The sequence below is a fragment of the Papio anubis genome, chromosome 16, assembly GCF_008728515.1.
Source record: "Papio anubis isolate 15944 chromosome 16, Panubis1.0, whole genome shotgun sequence".
NCBI lineage: Eukaryota > Metazoa > Chordata > Mammalia > Primates > Cercopithecidae > Papio > Papio anubis.
Genome location: NC_044991.1, coordinates 55,263,674 through 55,278,292, shown reverse-complemented (window position 1 = coordinate 55,278,292; position 14,619 = coordinate 55,263,674). Strand labels below are relative to the sequence as shown.

The window sequence follows — 14,619 nt, the reverse complement described above, 5'->3', positions numbered from 1 at the left end:
CTGTGAGACCCTGACCAACAACAAATGACCAAGCCAGAAACACTGCACCTTCTCCCTCCATCAAACCACTCCCACCCCGTGTCCTGCCATCGGCAGTCCTCCCACCTCCCTCCATCCACACCAGTGCTGCCCCCGCCCTATAAAATCCAGGATCCGCACAACACATGGCATGGTTCATAAGTGCTCCACACGGGGCCTCGGCCTCCCGGCAGGCAGCTTTCATCTGAGAGTCACAGGGCCCTTTGCTGTCACCCTGATGGTCCCTCCCGCCCCACTGCTCTCCACCAGCCACAGCGCCTCAGTGGCCCCAAGCCCTCGCTCCTCTGGACCCTCGCATATGCTATTCCCAGAACGCTTTCCCTGCAGGTCCTGGAAAAATGGCCATGCAAAGGCCTCCTGGATCTTCCATGTTTCACTGTTGGGCCAGTACCCACTGTGTGACGTTGGAGGTGACAGCCCACAAGAGGCATTCCATAGACTCGGTCCCTTGCATTCCACTTCCCCAGGGAGGGCTTCCCCTCCCCAGAGTGTGGGTGGGGTGGCAGTAGCAGAGACAGAGGTAGCACATAGGAGCCTAGAAACAGGAGCTTTATTCTCTAATGTGCGTACGGCAAGTTCCTTACACAATCAAGGAAATGGTTTCTCTTTCAGGCATCGACTCTTTTATCAAAAGAAAATCCATCCTGCTCAGTCCCACCCACCCTGGGCAGAAGTTGCCCTGAGCAATGCTCTTGGCACAAAGCTAAAGGATAATGGGAGGGGTGGGCACATACCACTGCACCCCTACAATGCCCAGATGCCCCAGGCCTGAGTCAGCCATGAGAAGGTGCAGCACAGAGCAGTCACCCACACACCTACACCTCCCCTCACAGCCCCAGAGCCAGCCTGGGAGGACATGGGAAGCTAGCGAATGGGGCGTGGCTAGGGCCTGCCAGTCAAGGCCTGTGCTCAGCATCCATGACATCCAAGTACTTGGCTTCAATGATTCGGGGCAGGAGGATATAGCTGCGGGGAGGGAGGGACAGGAGGATGAGCCTGGATCAGAGAGAAGGCAGTGGGCACCCATCCCAGCCCACCCCAGCCCACCCACAGGGCGAGGCTCTAGGCCTCTCCTCCCCGCCTGCCTATCCCAGCCCGCCCACTCTCCACTCCTAGACTGGAGCCGCTCCTATCCACTACCCACCCCAACCCGCCCACTCTACCTCTAGGCTGGGCGCCTCCTGCCCACCGGCCACCCCAGCCCACCTACTCTCCACCCCTAGGCAGGCCCCCTCCTCCTGGGCACCCAGCCCAACCCACCCATTCTCTGCCTCTAAGTGGGACCTCTCCTGTCCACCGCCCACCCGCCTGTACCGGATGGGGATCATGGCGATCATGATGAGAGGAAAGATCATCTTCATGTAAGGCAGGGAGCTCATGCCGAAGGCGCACAGCAGCAGCAGCTGCAGCACCTGCAGGCCTGTGAAGTAGTGGATCTTCCTCTGGGGCACCCTCCGGATGTAGTGTGTCGGGGGGTATGTAGTCTGTGGGCAGCAGGGACCGGGTGTGGGCAGGCATGGGGCTGTGTCCCCACCCACACCGCTCCCTCACAGGGCCAAGCGCTCACCTGCTCCTTGAGCAGCAGGGCCACGCGCTGGACAAGCTGATTGCCATCGAGAGAGGTGAGCGCGATATAGAGGAAGAGGCCATAGAGCACGGGCTTGGGGATCCACTGAAGCGGGACCGGCAGCAGCAGCAGGGACAGGCCCACCAGGACGCTGGCGCCCAGCGAGGTCAGCCGCGTCTCCTTCACGTTCACAATCCTGCAGCGCCCCGAGCCACCAGCGTCACCTCTGCACCCCTGTCCACAGGGCCTCATTCCTCCCTATGTCCCATGTGGTCAGAGGCTCCCCACTCCTCAGGGTCCATGGTTCTTGCCTGCCTCACACTCACGTGTCATAGATGTGCCCGTTCTCCACACGCTCCTCCACTAAGGCCAGGGCTCGCACATGCAGTGGGGAGTGGGGGTAGGCGGCATGGATCCAGGGCAGCCCAAACAGAGACAGCCCCGTGTTGATGATGGCGAGGAGCAGGAGGTCCCAGTGGTAGGCAGTGCCCTTCACCAGCCTGCAGCAGACGGGCACTCGTGGACAGAGCCCCACAGCAGGGGCCCAGGCCCCACCCACCCCACCCTTGCCCACCCTCCACACCTGTTCTCCGGTGCGTTCACCAAGGCGGCCACCAAGTTCTGCTCGATGAAGAAGAGCATGGACAGCAGGAAGCCGAGGCCCATGGCGCTGCTGATGGCCCTCAGGGACAGCGACTGGATCTGCGCCATCGCAAATGGGCTCTCGCTGGGGTTGTAGCGGAACTTGCTCACTGCAGCAGGCGACAGGCTACTGCTATGCCTGCAGCGCCTGGGGAGCTACCCCACGCCACCCGCCGCCCGGCCCCAACTCACTCTCAATTTCCCGGAAGCCGTGGGAGCTGATGAGGGAGAAGGCGAGCACCGCGATGGGCAGAGCGCAGTCGGACAGGATCTCGCGCACGCAGGGGTGCAGGTAGGGGCTGGGGACAGCAGGTGCATGAGCACAGCCTTTGGCCCATGTGGCCCCTCCCCTCCCCACGCAGCCCCTCACCTCTTCTTGAATTGGTAGAGGGTGTAGCCCAGCCAGAGTGTGCCCAGCATGATGAGGAGGCTGAGCACAGCGGTCGCCTGGCCTGAGTGCGTGGCCAAGGGCAGCTCCGTGGGGCTGGTCCGGAAGCTGGCGTTGAGGGCAGTGTGGAGGCTGGCGTTGAGGCTGGCACCGAGGCCTGACAGGCTGACCAGGGATGAAGTCCTTTTTGTCTGGTAGTCGTCCAAGTGATGCCCATAGTAGTACTTCCAGAAGACTGTGGACACAGACCCACAGGCCTCAGCCCTCTCCAACATGTGGCCCTGGAGGGAGGGGATCTCAGGGAGAAAGGGCTTCAGGGGGAAGATGAGGGGACCCTGCCGACATGCCCATGCACCCACACTCCTGCCTACTGTCCCTGTCCCATCTCTGACACCTCATCACAGTCGGCCCAGTGCCTCTGCCCCCACTGCTGATCCCACCTGCGGTGGCCCCATCACCCTCCAGCGTGAAAGCCTCTGCCTTCTACCAGCCCAGGGCTCCCAGAGCACTGCACCCTTGACCACGGGCACACACTCAGCTTGAGCCGGTCCTATCTGCCCCCAGCCAGGGGCAGTGCAGAACCTCCCATCTTGCCTGAGCGCCCTGTGCAGCAGGTGGCTCCCAGACGCACTCACTTTTAACCATGCCCTTGACAGCATCCAGCACAAATGTGATGGAAATGAAGAGAGCAATGATCTCCTCCGTCGACCTGCCAGGAGGTGATGAGCCTCATCAGAGTGGATGTCATCAGGGGGCAGGTAGGGGAGGCCTCCCTGAGCCCCTGCACAGTCCCCTGCCTCCTCCTGCCAGGAAGAAGACCAGGGCCCTAGGCCTTGCCTGAGTCCACCTCTGCCCCTTGGGGCAGTGATATGGTGGGGGCACCCCATCACCCTGGGGTTCCAGGGGGCTGAGCCAGATCCCAAGCTTTAAGGGTCCCAGAAGCTCACAGAAGGGCCAGTCACCTCTTGAAGAGACTCATGACCAGGCTGAGGTTGAAAAAGGCATAAAGTGTGAGGAAGAAACTATTCCACAGGCCTGTCCACGCGTAGAAGGAGCTGAAGTCCAGGTCATAATCATCACAGATGACACGAATCACTGCGGGCAGGGGGCAGGGCGGGTCAGGGCCTAGCAGGAACCAGGGGTCTCAGGCACCATCTCCCGCCTCAGCCCCCACTGCACCCTGGATGTAGAGCGCCAGGGGCGCGGTGGTCAGCAGAATCACCAGTGGCTGCCCGGAGAAGAGCGCGTAGAGCAGGCCCCCGATGCTCTGCCCGGCTATGGTCTTCTGCACATCTGTAGGGGTGGGGAGGTCAGGCGGGCGCTGCAGCCCAGGGCCCTGCCCAGCATACCCCCACCCACCACCTACCGCCAGCCCCTCACCAATGGCCCCGTCTGTGTTCTCGTCATTGAGGGACCCGAAAGCGATGGTGGGCAGGAGGCAGGCAAAGTAGAGGAACAGGGTGGTGGTGATGTATTTGCCCACAGCCTTGTTTTTCCCAATAATGCCTAGGAATGGGGGACGGGAGACAGGGTTTGCTGGGGATGCAGGACAGGCACACGTGTGGGCCTGAGGCCTGGAAAGCAGAGGCCCAGATGGCCCTGCTGACGTACCGTCAGTGAAATCCAAGGGGTACAAGGGGAACCTGCGTGCGATGTCCTCCCGGATGCCCTTCCCGAAAGGGACAAAGTCCTTGCACTTTGGGGGCTGGAGGAGAGGACAGAGCGCCTGTTAGCCCTGTCCGGCCCAAGCCCCCGCCAACCCTGCCGGTCCATACCGGCCTCCACCCTGTACCTCTGGGTGTCTGTGGGCAGGGAAGGAGACTGTGCTGTGTTCCTTCATTCTCAGCGCCACTGGACCGTGGCTCACCATGGTGAGCAGCTGTCTCTGATGCACCAAGGCCTCCTTGAATTCCTCCTCTGTGCGGGTCTCCAGGAGCTTCTGGCGGAAGGCGATATCCGAGAACATGGTGGCAAATGTGCGCGCCACCTCCATGGCAGTCTTAGTGCTTTTCTAGGGGTGGAGGACGGGAGTCACATCCACCACCCCTGTGGAACAGAGGAGGCCCTGCCCGGGCCCAGCAGCTGGAGGTGCTCTCCCCATCAACTGGCAGTAGGTTTTCTGTCTGTTTGTTTTTTGTTTTTTTGAGACAGGGTCTCACTGTCACCCAGGCTGAGTGCAGTGGCACACTCACGGCTTATTGTAGACTCCACCTCCTGGGCTCAAGCGATTCTCCCACATCAGTCTCCTGAGTAGCTGGGACCACAGGCACACACCACCATGCCAGGCAATTTTTAAATTTTAACTTTTTGTAGAGACGAGGTCTCACTATGTTGACCAGGCTGGTCTCAAACTCCTGGCCTCAAGCAATCCATCTGTCTAGGCCTCCCAAAGTGCTGGGATTATAGGCACGAGCCACTGTGCCCACATGCTGGTAGCAGGTTTTATTCCACAAAGTTCAGGCATTAGTGTACTCTGCCATGATTTCAACCAGGTCGGCAGAACACCACAACTATCATCGATCTATATTTTTCTTATAAACTCCTGATTTCTTATAAACTCAAGATATTACTTTTGTCCTAAGCAACAAAAGTCTGTGTAATCACAGATAATGAAACCACAATGGAGAAAAATGTTTACCCAGCTACGTTTCCCCAGTGGTATTTGCACTGTCTGCAGGTTTGACTTTCAGAGAGGATCCAAGCCCATCAGGCACTCTGTCTCTCGCCTGGCCAAGGTGAAGCCTGTCCATGAACCATGAACTCAAGAACTCAGTGTACGGCCCTCATCACGGCAACCTGCTCACCTAGGGGCAGTGTCTGCCCGTCTGTTGCTCAAACTATAGTCCTGGGACACTGTACATGTTTGCTTTAGAAGAGGGCCATGCTTGGCAGGGCATGGTGGCTCATGCCTGTAATACCAACACTTTTGGGAGGCTGAGGTGGGCAGATCACTTGAGGTCAAGAGTTCAAGACCAGCCTGGCCAACATGGTGAAACCCCGTCTCTACTAAAAATACAAAATAATTAGCTGGCTGCAGTTTTTTGGTGGTGGTGGGGGGCTGTAGTCCCAGCTACTTGGGAGGCTGAGGTGGGAGAATCACTTGAACCTGGGAGGCAGAGGTTTCAGTGAGCTGAGATCATGCCTCCGCACTCCAGCCTGGACGACAGAGCGAGACTGTCTCAAAAAATTCCAGCTACTCGGGAGGCTGAGGCAGGAGAATGGTTTGAACCCGGGAGGCAGAGCTTGCAGTGAGCCGAGATTGCGCCACTGCACTCCAGCCTGGGCGACAGAGTGAGACTCCGACTCAAAAATAAATAAATAAATAAATAAATAAATATAAAAACAAATAAACAAACACAAAACCCCCAAAGAACAGGTCCATGCTGCTGAGGAAGAGCCCAGTGTCAGGGGCTGGGGGATCTGCCTCTAGGCACCAGGCTTTAACTCAGCTCTGAGCTATTGCTCCTTCTGTCAGGGCACCCTGCTGAGGGCCACTCCCTCCAACCCAGGGGCTGCCCTTCCTCTCACACCAGCATAGCAGCATCTGGGGAGGTTCCCGCCATGTCTGAGATCCCTGAGCACCCCATTTTCACACAGAAGGCTGGGGCAGAAGCACGAGAAGCTAAGGGAAGTTGAAGCTGAAGACCCTGCCAAGGCCTTGGGAGGGGTCCTGGCAATCATCTGTTGAGATTTGTTAAATCCTTTTCCTTAAAAGACTCCCGAAATTGTATCAGTTCCGGCTCCCACAAAAATCACAGTGTCCCAGCCAGGGGGTGTGTGGCCCAGGAAGGAGTAGGGCCCTCAGCCAGCAAATCACAAAGTCAGCCAAGTCAAAGAAGGGCTGAAGGGGCAGGCAGGCCAAAGGAAGGCCCCATGTTGGCATAAGGATAATGGTCAAAAGCATTTCCTTTCAGTCAAGGAAATAGAAACTTTTCACCAACCCCTGGGGAAATGAGGACTTGCTAGGCCTAGCAAGATGTTTCTGACACACCCACAGGGCCCAGGTGAAGGGGAGGGGAGAGGACCAGGCCTTCAGAGGCCAGGACATGTGGGAGGGGCCCCCAAGGAGAGGGCGGGTAAGCTGGGGCCCTCCTTCTTCCCCAGGACGTGGCACTACCCACTTACCATCTTGGGTGGGGCCAGCACCAGGATGACGAACCGAACCTCACAGGAATTCTCCCCCCAGTTCTGTGGGCGAACCAGGCGGCTGATGCACACATGCCGCTTCTGTAGGGCCTTCAGGGTGCAGCTGGCGGGCGGGGGAGGACACAGTGCACAGTTGCATCCTGGGGAGCTGGGGCTCCCCCACCCAGAACCCCCTCGACCTTGACCCCTGGTAACCTCTGCTAGGGAGGGCAAAGAAGAGCAAATGGGATGGTTCGTGGCAGTGCTTCAGCCCTCTTCTCCAGAGTTGGTTGGGCCACCAGAGCCCCAGGACTCACAGGTGGGCCAGCCTCTGCAGGGCACAGGGGACATGGGATGCCCAGTTCCACTGTGACAAGAAGCGGGGGCCAAGTGGCCCGGCAACTCACATGATGCAGAGCCACGACTGCTGGTAGCGCACCCCTGTCACTGTGGCGGTGACCCCTTGGATGGTATCTGACAGCAGGTGGACTGCGGAAAGAGTAGGCGGAGGGCGGTGGGTCAGCAGCCCCCACCGACGTCCCCGCCCGGGCTGGGAGACCGGCCTCACCTTTACCCTGCATGGGTGCCCCGGCATCGGTGAAGAGCATGGCCATAAGCAGGTCTAGGTTGCAGTCTGGCTCAGTGTTGTCAGGGTCCTGGGCAAAGCGGTGAAGCATGGACCGCAGCACGTTATCCAGGGAGGTGGCCGTCTCGTTCAGGACGATGCTGGCCTGTGCCAGGAAGCCATCTAGGTCGCGGTGCGCACGGATCTCTTCCTTGAAGTTCTTTAACTTCAGGTACTAAGGGGACCCCAGGGACAGAACCACACGGGCCCATGTATGAGATGCTGTCACTGCTTGGTCCCTCCCACCCAGCCAGCTGCAGCAGCCCAGCCCTCAGCCCTGGGCTGGTGTGGGCTCCCTGTTGAGCTGCTCCTGGAGGCGTGGGAAGAGGTGAGCAGCAGGAGGACTCTCAGGGAAGCCACCACCTCAGCCCCTAGGTAGAGGCCCCAGGACCACCTGCAGGACAGGCTGCTCACCTTTCGGGAGGTGTGTAGGAGCACACAGCCACCGGAAGTCGCTTCATTCTCTGCTGGAGAAAAGTGGGGAGGGCTCAGGGTGCCACCCTTTCCTCAGGTCTTTCTTAGTCAGGCAAGTCACACCTGCCCAGTCCCGTGCCCTCCCCCAGCCTGCCCCTGCTGCAGCCCCCGTACCAGTGTTGGCGGCCTGCATCTTGAGGTTGACATTGACAAAAAAACGGATGCTCTCGCCAGACACAATGGAGGAGTTCGCAGTGTCGAAGGCCTCATCCCCCAGGATCTCCTCTCGGGCTTCGAAGGTGTCATCTGTGCCACACGTGTCACACTTGTAGTAGCGTAGAGACCCAGCTGCTCCCAAGAGAGACCCCCAAGAGCAAGAGGGCCTGGCTGTTAAAGTGCCGCACACAGGAAGGAGGGGCTCCAAGCTCAGGGAGCAAGGACCTCTGGACTGTCCCACTCTCGGGCCGTGATGGGAGAGGCCATCCCACGGGCCAGGAAGGCAGCTTCTAGTCCTGCTCCAGCCTACACAGGACATGGCAGCTGCCACACAGGGACTCTCCAGCATTCCCCAGCCGCTGGGACCAGGACCCTGCGCGGCTTTGACCCTTCAGTGTGAGAAAAACATGTCCACTCCAGACACGCTGCGGCAGGCACGGAGTGCAATAATGCAGGTGAGACTGCCTGGACCCTGCCCTCCCAAAGTAGGGGACACAGGAAAGACAGAGAAGCTGCCGTATCCATGTGGCACTCTCTCTCTCTCTCACACACACACACACACACACACACACACACGCACACACTGCCTTGTGGGCACAGGGTCTTAGAGGTCCCTCTCCACAGGAGGGCAGGTGGGGAGAAGCATCGAGGCTGAGGGACCCAGTACACGTATCAGACAAGGTCTAGGAAGCAGGAAAGCCAGGGAAACAGAGCCAAGGACTGACAGAGGAGAGGACCCCGGGGCCTCATGTCAGCCCTGCCCCCATCGTGCCCCTCCTTCATGTCCTGGGGGCCCTGGGTAAGGGCACATGGAGAGTGAGGATGTGTTATGGCACCTGTGGGATGTGGGACCCCAGAGTTGACAGCCTGCTTCCCTTGGTCCTCAATTCCTGCAGCTGGCCCGCAGCGCAACCCCTGCCTACAGGAAGATTTCCTGGTAACATGCAAATATTCCTCTGCCCTGAGCCCTGCGGGGGTTCCCTGCAGCCTACAGGTCACAGCCTGAGCCAGCTCTGCTCCCCTTGCCCTGACCACTGGCTCCTCAGGCCAGTTGGTCAGCACCCTAGGCATGCCAGGTCCTGTCCTCCAAGCTGAGGGCTTCCCTCCCTGGAGGGCCTTTTTCAAGACTCACTTGGAACCTCCTCCTCCAGGAAGTCCTCCTAGGTCCCTGCCTCACTCCTAGCCACTGGCAGCCCTTCCTGTCTTGTGGGTCCCCTAAGGTTCCTCATTTGTAGGTACTTCCAGGAAAGGGGCCCTTGTAGTTCAGACCCCACTGATGCCTGACAGACACCTGTGCAGAAACAGAGATGGGTCAGCAGCACGCCTGCCCCTGCCAGGGAGTGACTCACCCTGACTCATTTCCACTCCTGCCACCAGTTTCCTTGGCACATCCCAGGCCCTGTTCCCCCAGTGTCCTGAGTTTAGCTTGGGCCCCTTCTGGGCAAGAAGCCCCAGTACCTCCTGCATCAAAGTCCCCAAGGACTGGTGACCCCAGGCCCAGGCCTGCACTACCTCCAGAGCCCAGAGAAGAACTATTAGGTCAAAAGACACCCTTGCGTTTGGGAGGCCAAGGCAGGTGAATCACGAGGTCAGGAGATCGAGACCATCCTGGCTAACACGGTGAAACCCCGTCTCTACTAAAAATGCAAAAAGAAAAATTAGCTGGGCATGTGGTGGGCGCCTGTAGTCCCAGTTACTCAGGAGGCTGAGGCAGGAGAATGGCGTGAGCCCGGGAGACGGAGCTTGCAGTGAGCTGAGACTGTGCCACTGCACTCCAGCCTGGGCGACAGAGCGAGACTCCGTCTCAAAAAAAAAAAAAAAAAGAAAAGAAAAGAAGAAAGACATCCTCGCTGCTTTGGTTCTGGAGCTCATGACAAACTCCTTCCTCCCCGTGTTAGGCTTGCCTTGTTTAAACTGTCTGGTTCCCCTGGCCCGAACTGGTCCTGGTCCTCTGCCCCTCAACCAGCACCCACTAGTCCCCTCCACTGCCCTTCACACAGCCCCATTCTTCCCCCATTCTTTCCCTGATGCCCTGAGCTCTACCTTAGGCTTAGTGCTCAGGTCCCCTAGATTAAGGAAATGCCCAGCTGACACTACCAGGTCCCTGGAGGGCTCCTGCAATGCCAAGTCCTAGTCCCAGCCTCATATGTAACCTGCCCACCAGCAGCCTAGCACACAGAGCCCCCACGTCCTGGGGGCCCTGGGTAAGGGCACATCAGCCCTGTGTCTACGCACTGCTCTACAAACACCCCTCGAATGGTCAGGCCACTCATGGGGCTGGGCACAGGACACAGCCTGAAGCCAGCCCAGAGACATGGGGAGGAAGACAGCTGGACTGGTACAAGCAGGGACAACAGGAAGGTGCCCGAGGGACTGTGCAGCACAGAGGCCTTATATTTCTTTAAAGAGACAACAACAGCCATTCCCTCCAGGGCTGGGTGAGGACAGAGGGATAGGGGCATACAGAATTCCTGGCCCAAGGCTAGTCAGATAACAGGCCATTGTCACAGAAAACCTTGGGAAAGAACCCCAGAGGGTCCACCTGGCCCAAGTAGCCCAGGAGAAGGGGCAGCCTGCCCTCTCAGGTCCACGGGGGATCCGTGTCTAGCTTCCTGGAGAGTGGAAGCCAAAAGCATTCCAGCACTAGAGTGGCCCAGACAGGCGACCAAGGCCACAGGACTCTGGTGGGTAGGCTACAAGCCCTGGAGGCGTTTGCCCGACAAGCTCTCTCTGCACACACATGCTCCCCGAGAGGTACTCACTTGAATCCTCGAAGTATCCATTCTGCGACATGCTGGGAGAGTTTTCTGCAAGGGAAGCCAAAAGGTCACCAGCCCCATGGACCAAGCCCTGGACCTCCTGTGTACACCTGTCTCCCCGTCCCCCAACCTGGCTGATTCCTTCACTCTTCCCAGGGATGCAACCCAGGCCACCCTAGGGAGAAAGGGAAGCAGGGGACAGTGCTCGGGAGGGAGCCTCATGGGGAGCAGGGGAAGCCAGCCTTAATCTCAGAAACTCAATTCCTTAGCCCATCTGCTAGGGGCTGCCCAGGTGGGTCAGAGGCGAGGAGAGACGTTCTAGGGATGTCTTTCCACCGAGTTGGTACCAGTACCATGTTCGCTAATCCAGGCTTTCCTGACAAAACCCTGCCTCGCTGCAGCGGGAGGAAGAGACAGGGCCTGAGCGCTCCTCTCCCCCTCTCTCCTCCGCTGCCAAGGCAGGGGATCTCTCTGCACATCCCTCCTCTCACACTCAGACCGGTCCTGACGGCCATAAACGCCCATTGCAGGCGCAGTTCCCCCGACCCCCGTCACGCGCCCTAGGTCACTCGGGGGCCGACAGGCAACGGTCTCCAGCCCTGGGACCGCGTCCCGACAGCCTGGAAGGCAGAGCAGTTGGTCCAAAAGGGAGAACAATTAGGGGTGGGAGGAGAGTCTGAGGGACACTGGGGTCGGGGGAGGCTGCGCCCTCCCTGGGCCGGGCCCCGGATGGTCCTGGCTGTTTCTGCCTCGCGGTCGGAGGAAGGAAGCGACAGGGGGGGCCGCGTGCACGAGAGGAAAGCGCCTCCAGACTCGGAGACCTGGGGGGTCGGGGCGCAGGATGTGAATGTTGGCGTGGGGCGGGAGCCGGTGCTGCATCCTGAAGTGGGGGGCGGGGGCGCTGGGGCGCGTCCCAGGCCGCGGGAGGGACAGCGGCCGTGTGCGACGAGGGTCTGGGAGGGTTGGGCTGGTGCACACTCCGGCGGCCCACGTGCAGGTAAAGGGTCGTACAACCTGGGTCCTGGCCGGGAGCCAGGGCTGGCCCTCCGGTGTCAGAGCAAGGGAAAAACTGCTGCGGCCGCGTAGGGCACGGTCAGGGGTCCCGGGACTCTCAAGACCGGGCGGCCCCCACCGCGGCGCCGGGCGGGAAGATGCCCGGGCGGAAGGTAAAATGAGACCTTCCGAGGTGGCGGCCCGCCGGGCTCCCAAAAGCTCGGCGCTCGGGGCACTAGGAGCCCCACAGCTCCGCCCTGCCCACTTTCGAGCTCCCCGCCCTCGACCCGCTGCATCATCTGCTCAAACTGGGTAAGAAATTCAAGACGGCGACAGCAGAGCTCTAATGAAACCAAGAGCGCAGTGGCCGCGAAGCCGCGCCCGGGCCTCCCGCACCGGTGCCCTCCTCCCCGCGGCTGGGAACTCCGCAGCCCTCTCGCCCACCGGCCCCGGCCCGCGCAGGCCGACGGCATCCGCGTTCTCCCCGGGGTCCCCGACGGCTCTGCGTCCCCGCCTGGCCGGCCTCGGTGGCGGAGACCTGGGCGGCCTTTCCGCCGCGCCCCCGGGTTCAGGCACCCACCGCACGGCTGGAGATGGAACACGCGCCTAGTGGCCGCGGCCATGGCACACTCGCGCACTCACGACGCGCTCCGGCGTTTCTGGACCCCAAACTAGGCGACTCGGGCAGGCCAGCAGCGGGAGCCGGCGACACACCCCCGCGCCGCGCCTGGGTCCTAATGCCGCTCAGACGCCACGCCCGGGCGCGGGAGGCAGAGCTGCCGAGGGCTGGGACCCGGCCGCCCGCCCGCGCCCTCACCCGCGGGAGGCTGGTCCAGCCGGGCCGGGCTGCTCCCCGCCGCCCGCAGCTGCTGGGCCAAACCGAGTAGACCCGGTTCCTTCGAGCCTGTGCGCACCGGACCCAGCGAACCCAGCGTCGCGGGGTTATGGGCTGGACAGGGCTGGGAGCTTCTGGGAAGACGCTCGACTAGCCCACGAGCCCACCGAGCTGTGCGACTGAGGCAGACCCCGGGAGGGCTTTCCCCGCGTCCGCTTTAAGTACGCGGCCGGCCCCTGTCTCCTCCTTTCGACCGGGGACCTCCGCAGGGCCACGCCCGCTGGCTGCCCCGCCTCCTGCATTTATCCCCGTAGCTCCGGCGGCAAGTCCTCCTCCTCCTCCTCCTCCAGGAAGCGCGCCCCGACTGACTAGACGGACCTCCGTGCAATCCCCGCTACGCCCTGGCCTGCTGAGACGGCGCTCTCCGAGCTCGGCTGCTTTGGGTTTGCTCGCTGCGAGCCTCGCCAGCTTCTCTACCGGCCTCTTCGCGTCCTCCGGCCTTCTATTAGGTGAAGGTCATGGTTCGCCGCCTCTTTCCTTCCCAAAATGGCCCCTGCGCCCTGTCTCCTTTCCTGGACCGGCTGCACCCCGGCCGGGGACGCGCCTATTTGGATGCTTAGTCTCCTGCGAATAGGGCGTGTTCGCGTGTGGCTGCGCGCGCTGCGATGCGGTTTAGCAAATGCAGCTGATGAACCCCTGGCCTGATCCACGGTGGCTCCCAGTAGAAAGCTCCACAGCCCTCGGAAACGGAACACGCGGCTCCGTAAAGCGCTAACCAACCTCCCGATCCCTCCGGCCGCCAGCGCTTTCCGGCTCAGCAGCTCTGGGACGGAGTCCTCGGCCACTGTGCCCCAGCCAGGGCAGAGGAATTGGGTCAGGCTGGGGCAAGCCCACCTCTGCGAAGGAGGGGCTCCTGGCGCGTTGGGGAAGCCTCATGCATAGATTGGGTTAGTAAGGCCGGCCCAGTTCCCCTCCCGGCAAGATAAGAACGCATTAGGAGGGAAGCACTGGAGTGCTCCTCTGGGCGACGGGTGGCCTGGGGCTCCGAGACGGCCCGAGTACACCACCCTCCTCCAGCGCCACTCCAGGAGGCCTTGTGGAAGATCCCAACCCCATGACCTGCAACTGACTTGGGGCTGGCCACATACTATTTTAGCAGGGGTAACTCTGGAGAAACACCAGGTCATCCTGCGCATCCCTTGGGACCTTTCCTAGGTGACCTCTAGCTAGAGCTCCAGTCCAGGCACTGACTCCCGGGTGTGGCCGGTGGAGGCTGAGGAAGAGCTGAAGGACACAGGCGGATGTCGCCCCCGGAGCATGGCTGCATACGTGGCATGCAGACTGGACCCCTGAAAAGCCACCTTGCCAACCCCAGCCTCTCCCATCTGGGAATGCCTTGGCTTCTGCACCTGCTCCCAGTAGCTCCCAAACACCTGGTTCTTCCAACCCACTTGTTCCAGGAAAGCCTCTAGAATGGAGGGTGCTTCCCCTCCCAGAGCCTCCTCAGTGCTCCTCAAAGGACCTAACCCCTCAACCCACTGAGGAAAGAGGAGCCCACAATCAAGTCTCCCCTAGTCGGCTATGGACCCACTCTGTCCGCTCCTGACCGTCTCTCAAAGGAGCTGGCACTGAGCCCTTCTCTGCTACACCTGTGCTCCTCCCCTGCGTTTCTGTTCCCTCGGCCCTCCTGTAGGGAACCCCTGAGGCCCACACCCCTGCTGCCTCCAGAGTGACCCTGTTTCAGAGGCTGTTTCCTTCAGTTCTCCCACCTGCCTCCTGTCCTGTGTAGATCAGATGCGGAAGGCAAATACAGGTGCCCTGGATCTCCTGTCCTGTGCCCCACTGGGTCCTTAACATAGGCAGGCAGGTTGAGGGACCCAGATGCAGGCACCTACTTTCCCTCTCATTCCCTCCCTTGGGGTCTCAGACTTCACTGGGCTGTGGACTTGAACTGTAACCACTGGGTTTCACAAGGTGCACTTAACAGTTTTCTGCTGTCCTCCCCTGATGTCACTT

At 60.6% G+C, this 14,619-nt stretch overlaps 1 protein-coding gene across 7 annotated transcripts; it reads right to left on the bottom strand.

Moving 5' to 3' along the window:
• Positions 1 to 567: 567 nt before the first annotated feature.
• Positions 568 to 14,199, bottom strand: SLC4A11 (solute carrier family 4 member 11). Of its 7 annotated transcripts, none has more exons than XM_031656606.1 (20): positions 12,349 to 14,199; positions 10,779 to 10,823; positions 7,975 to 8,148; positions 7,801 to 7,853; positions 7,330 to 7,561; positions 7,169 to 7,250; positions 6,762 to 6,885; positions 4,429 to 4,647; positions 4,248 to 4,341; positions 4,017 to 4,142; positions 3,816 to 3,929; positions 3,599 to 3,731; positions 3,272 to 3,345; positions 2,619 to 2,871; positions 2,441 to 2,547; positions 2,190 to 2,358; positions 1,933 to 2,106; positions 1,607 to 1,802; positions 1,354 to 1,523; positions 568 to 1,005 (listed from the first exon to the last, which is right to left on the bottom strand). In XM_031656606.1, the coding sequence occupies exons 1-20, from the start codon at positions 12,389 to 12,391 to the stop codon at positions 936 to 938; spliced, it is 2,652 nt and encodes an 883-aa protein (XP_031512466.1). In that variant the 5' UTR covers positions 12,392 to 14,199; the 3' UTR covers positions 568 to 935. The 7 variants fall into 7 exon arrangements, with proteins under 7 accessions (XP_031512466.1, XP_031512467.1, XP_031512461.1 ...); XM_031656607.1 differs by having other exon boundaries at positions 7,801 to 7,850; XM_031656601.1 differs by lacking the exon at positions 12,349 to 14,199 and adding an exon at positions 11,129 to 11,810.
• Positions 14,200 to 14,619: the final 420 nt, after the last annotated feature.